Source organism: Macrobrachium nipponense, chromosome 3 (assembly GCF_015104395.2).
Source record: "Macrobrachium nipponense isolate FS-2020 chromosome 3, ASM1510439v2, whole genome shotgun sequence".
NCBI lineage: Eukaryota > Metazoa > Arthropoda > Malacostraca > Decapoda > Palaemonidae > Macrobrachium > Macrobrachium nipponense.
Genome location: NC_087202.1, coordinates 73,149,378 through 73,153,691, shown reverse-complemented (window position 1 = coordinate 73,153,691; position 4,314 = coordinate 73,149,378). Strand labels below are relative to the sequence as shown.

Genomic DNA, 4,314 nt, shown 5'->3' with positions numbered 1-4,314 from the left:
TTGAAATCAATACTCTAAAATCATTTGGCAGTGTTCTATCAGTTTCCTTTCTTGTATTGTTTTTTTACTTTATAAAATTAACCGCATGTACCTTGGTAATTGGTATAAAATTTGTAATCATAAAGATTTCTCATATAACCTTAATTAGCTAGCTAGATATCGAATCCCGATACAGTTAGGTAGTACCTAGTTGAGTAGTAATAGGGCTAGGTATCCCTTGGGTAAATAACCCTAGGCCCATGTTGCGGAACATATGACAGGTCATACTACGACTTGCTATCCGTCTACACCAAATTACGGAGCATAGGTAACACAAAGTAACATGTTCCTTATTCGATTATTGGGCAAGTAACATCGGTGGGAAGAGAGAGGCCTTCTTCCCCACCAACCCAACACAAACAAACGGAACCCTTCAACGTTCCCTATGGCCTTTGGGGTGGCCAGGAGTCCAAGCACGTCGAGATGTAGGAAAAAAAAAAAAAACTCCATAAATCGACTGACCTCTTGTGATATGAGTTCGTCGGCCAGCGGATCATTACATGATAACTTAGGAATCTGTTGCGTCGGGAAAAAATACTTTGGCACGTGAGGGTAGCCAGACTCGGCGGTATCACCATTCATTGTTGACTGTGTTGACATTTTGAGATACGTGCAAGCGTTCTGATACCGTCTTGGGATTGAGCTGAAGGGGTTCGGTTCGGGGCGGGACTGGGAGGGGGTTCCTGAATTGCTATATAAAATGTATGCGGTGTACATACATACATACACGCACCACGCACACATATATAAATATGTGTATATATACTATATATGAAATTGATTTTATCATATCACCGTGATTCATACACAAGCATTAAGCTACATTAATGTCCTTAATACCCATGCAACCCGCTCTACCTCGGAATTAATATATTTTCATAATATATGTTCAAACCGAAGGAGTTTTCTTTTAGGTGTTTATAAGTTCGCCGTCTCATGGGCTCCGTTAACATAAGTTAGCCGAGCTCATGAGACGGCCAACTTTTTATCAACTGAAAAAATTCCCCTTCGGTTGACATAATATATGAAAATATATTTATTTCGAGGTAGAGCGCATTGCATGAATATATGGACGTGCTTAATGCTTCTTGTATATCAAACACGGTGATGTAATAAAATTAATTTTATAAGACACCCCGGTTGCAAATTTTTCCTTAATCTTCTCAATTGCTGGTTGGAGGAAAATTTTGTCCATAATTTCTGAATCCTTAACCACCCTTTGACGTAGGCTAATCATTGTGTTTCTTTTTTAATCAAAGCTGATTCTACCATCTTAGCTCTTGAACCGATAATTCCTGCTATAAATTATATGTGACACATTCCAGTTTATTCTATGCAGGTTATCTATGTGGTTACAAATAGCTGAGCTCATGCATATACCTAACTGGGGAGTGATTTTCATGTAACCTAAAGCCAATGTAAAATTGATCTCAGTCGAGGCAAGGGATTTCATACTGTGTCTTTGTGAATGGCGTTTGTGGACGTAAATCAGGCAGATTGAGGATTTGAAGTCTTTCAAGAAGTTTAATCGATGCTATAAGGAAGATCAAACAGCTAGCTTCAACGAATTTCTTTCAAAATAAAAAAATAAATAAATAAATGCATCAGTAGCCAGCATCAAATTTAAAGTTGAATGGGAAACAGACAACAAAATTCCTTTGCCATAGCTACACAGGATACCAACATTTTCACTTTCATACATTTTAGTTGTCACGGCACTTCTATCAAAATTGGCGTAGTCAGCAATTTATTCTTAAGAGCCTTACGGATTTGTTCCCCGGATCTCCTGGAAAAGGAAATTGAACTAATCTGTAAGCAGCTGTCATGTTTAAAGTATACCCTGACTATATAATTGAAAAAGCGATTCATAAAGAGAACACAATCTTCTATCGTCCTACTCAAAACAAGTCCAGAGAGGCGACTAACAACAAAATGAAAATAATAATCCCACACCTGGACAGGATTAAGACACTTTTATATACCTATCTAAATCCTTAATTGTTACTTGTTGACAGCTTATCCGGGTCCCACAGCACTTCCATAGCGCTCGCAGGACCCTATTATCAAATTAACAGTTTGTTTATCGGATGTATTTAATCACACTGAAAATGTCACATTCACATATGGACTACCCATACCGCACCCGCATTTTTGTTAACAGAATGACTCCCGAATGAAAAGGTGTTATTAGATTCACATGATTCAACTAACTTCATTACTCTAAATCTATGGCTAGTGGGAAATTATCTGAATCATAGGGAGCTAGTTTTTCCTTTTAAAATTCCAGGTTTGCATTTAAACTTTGTTACTTTTAACTTTCCTCTTCTATGGCATTTCTACACCATCCTCAGTACGTATGCAGGTTCCTATTTTCACACATAGTACATGGTGACTAATATGCCTGACATTCAGTCTTCTTTCCAGGGATGCTGTCAACAGTTTTCTCATCCTCACTTTCTGTTACAGCTGTTAGAAGATCTCTTGGCCTCGATATCCAAAAAACCTGAACCCCATAGGGCGGGAGTGCCATCAGTGCACCTCATGCGGTGCACTGCAGGCATTACTTATAAGGTTCTTTGTAGCATGCCTTCGGGTCTTCGCTGCATCCATTTTTCCTTTCATATTCTCTTTCTTTCGTCTAATTTCCACCCTCTCTAAACAATAGATTCATAGTGCAACTGCAATGTTTTCCTCCTGTTACACTTTTCAAACCTTTTACTGCCAGTTTCCATTTCAGCGCTGAATGACTTCATAGGTCCCAGCGCTTGGCCTAAATTCCCTGTTCAAATAAATTCAATTCGAGAAACCTGGAAATGATAAAGTTTGTGGTCATTGGTAATCAGCGGAGTTTGTTTGAAGGAATTGGTCCTGCAGTTTTGTCATTAATAGATCGATTGGGCGTTTGTAACTGTATCATAATTACCTTAGATACAACTTTAGCTGCAAAGTATGCTTAATAGTATAGCGGCAAGATTATAAAAGGGTGTCCCGCCTACAGGCCTAGGATTATCTGGGTATTGTTTGGAGTTGCAACTTGCATTGGCTATTTGTGAAAGCTGGGATAATGGTTAACCTATGTGACATATGACTCATCAGACTATCAAGACTGGTTGGTAAAATGTTTGAAAGATTTGCTGTACATAACATCGCTAATGGAGTCAATCAGGACTAGCTACAATCAGGTAATTTCAAGTCATCTAGGCGGATATGCACTCGGAATATGGTTCTAAACCCCTCAAATTTTCATTCCCAGGATTACACAGATACTCCCACTTGGTATTAGGAGTGGAACTGGAAAAAAAAAATCCCCGTAATTATATACTACGAAAGGTTCAAGGAGGAAATTTTTATTTTTAAGGACCCAAGTGAGAAAAACTCAAGCAATTCAGACGTAAATAAAAGCACAAGATCGTCGACGATTTACTCCTGGCCGGTAACTTGAGTAATAGGTCTCGTTCCTCGGCATCGCCTCTTTGTGACCTTCGCAGCTGCATCCTTTCCTTCGGGCGGTTTATTAACTCTGTCAATTCTTTCCAGTTCCAAGCTGTTATTCAGCTTTCTCGGCGACTTCATAAGCTATGTGACACTTGCAAAAATTTCTAGTTGTTTCCAATGTTTCCTTTCATGGTCTTCTTGGAAGACGTCAAGAAACGTTTTTTACAAGACCCTTTTCCCAGCAATGTTTTCCCATGAATGATACGGTATCCTGTTGGTGTTTGGCTGTCTGCATTCTGCTAGTCAACTCGTAATGTCTCCAGTTGTTATTGTGCAGCGTACCTACTCTCCCACCCATTTCATCTCATTCCCCTCTCTACGAAAGCGTTTTATTTTTACGACTGTGTTTTTACAGTATTTTTATAACTCCCTAGGTAAGCGTTACATTTTTACGACTTTGTTTCTTATAGTATTTTCATAACTCTCTACTAATTTGTAGTTCTTACCTCCTGTTCGCTCTTATTGAGGTCTTCTAACTTTATACACTTGGAATTTGTTGGAATATAATATATATATATGTATATATAATATAGATATATTATATATATATATATATATATACATATATAGCATATATCTATATATATATTATATATAAACCATATATATATATATATACATATATATATATGTATAGATACAATATAATTATATATATATATATATATATATACATATATTATATATATATATATATATATGCATATATATATATATATATATATATATATATATATATTAATATATATATATAGTCGTTCAGCAAAGAAATTATATACG

The 4,314-nt window shown here is 36.8% G+C and overlaps 1 protein-coding gene across 1 annotated transcript in view; it reads right to left on the bottom strand.

Moving 5' to 3' along the window:
• Positions 1 to 704, bottom strand: part of LOC135221812 (hypoxia-inducible factor 1-alpha inhibitor-like) — a gene marked incomplete in the record, with an annotated part of 237,220 nt that extends 236,516 nt beyond the window's left edge. Inside the window, 1 exon segment of the mRNA XM_064259694.1 lies at positions 502 to 704. Coding sequence (XP_064115764.1) covers positions 502 to 639 — 138 coding nt within the window.
• Positions 705 to 4,314: the final 3,610 nt, after the last annotated feature.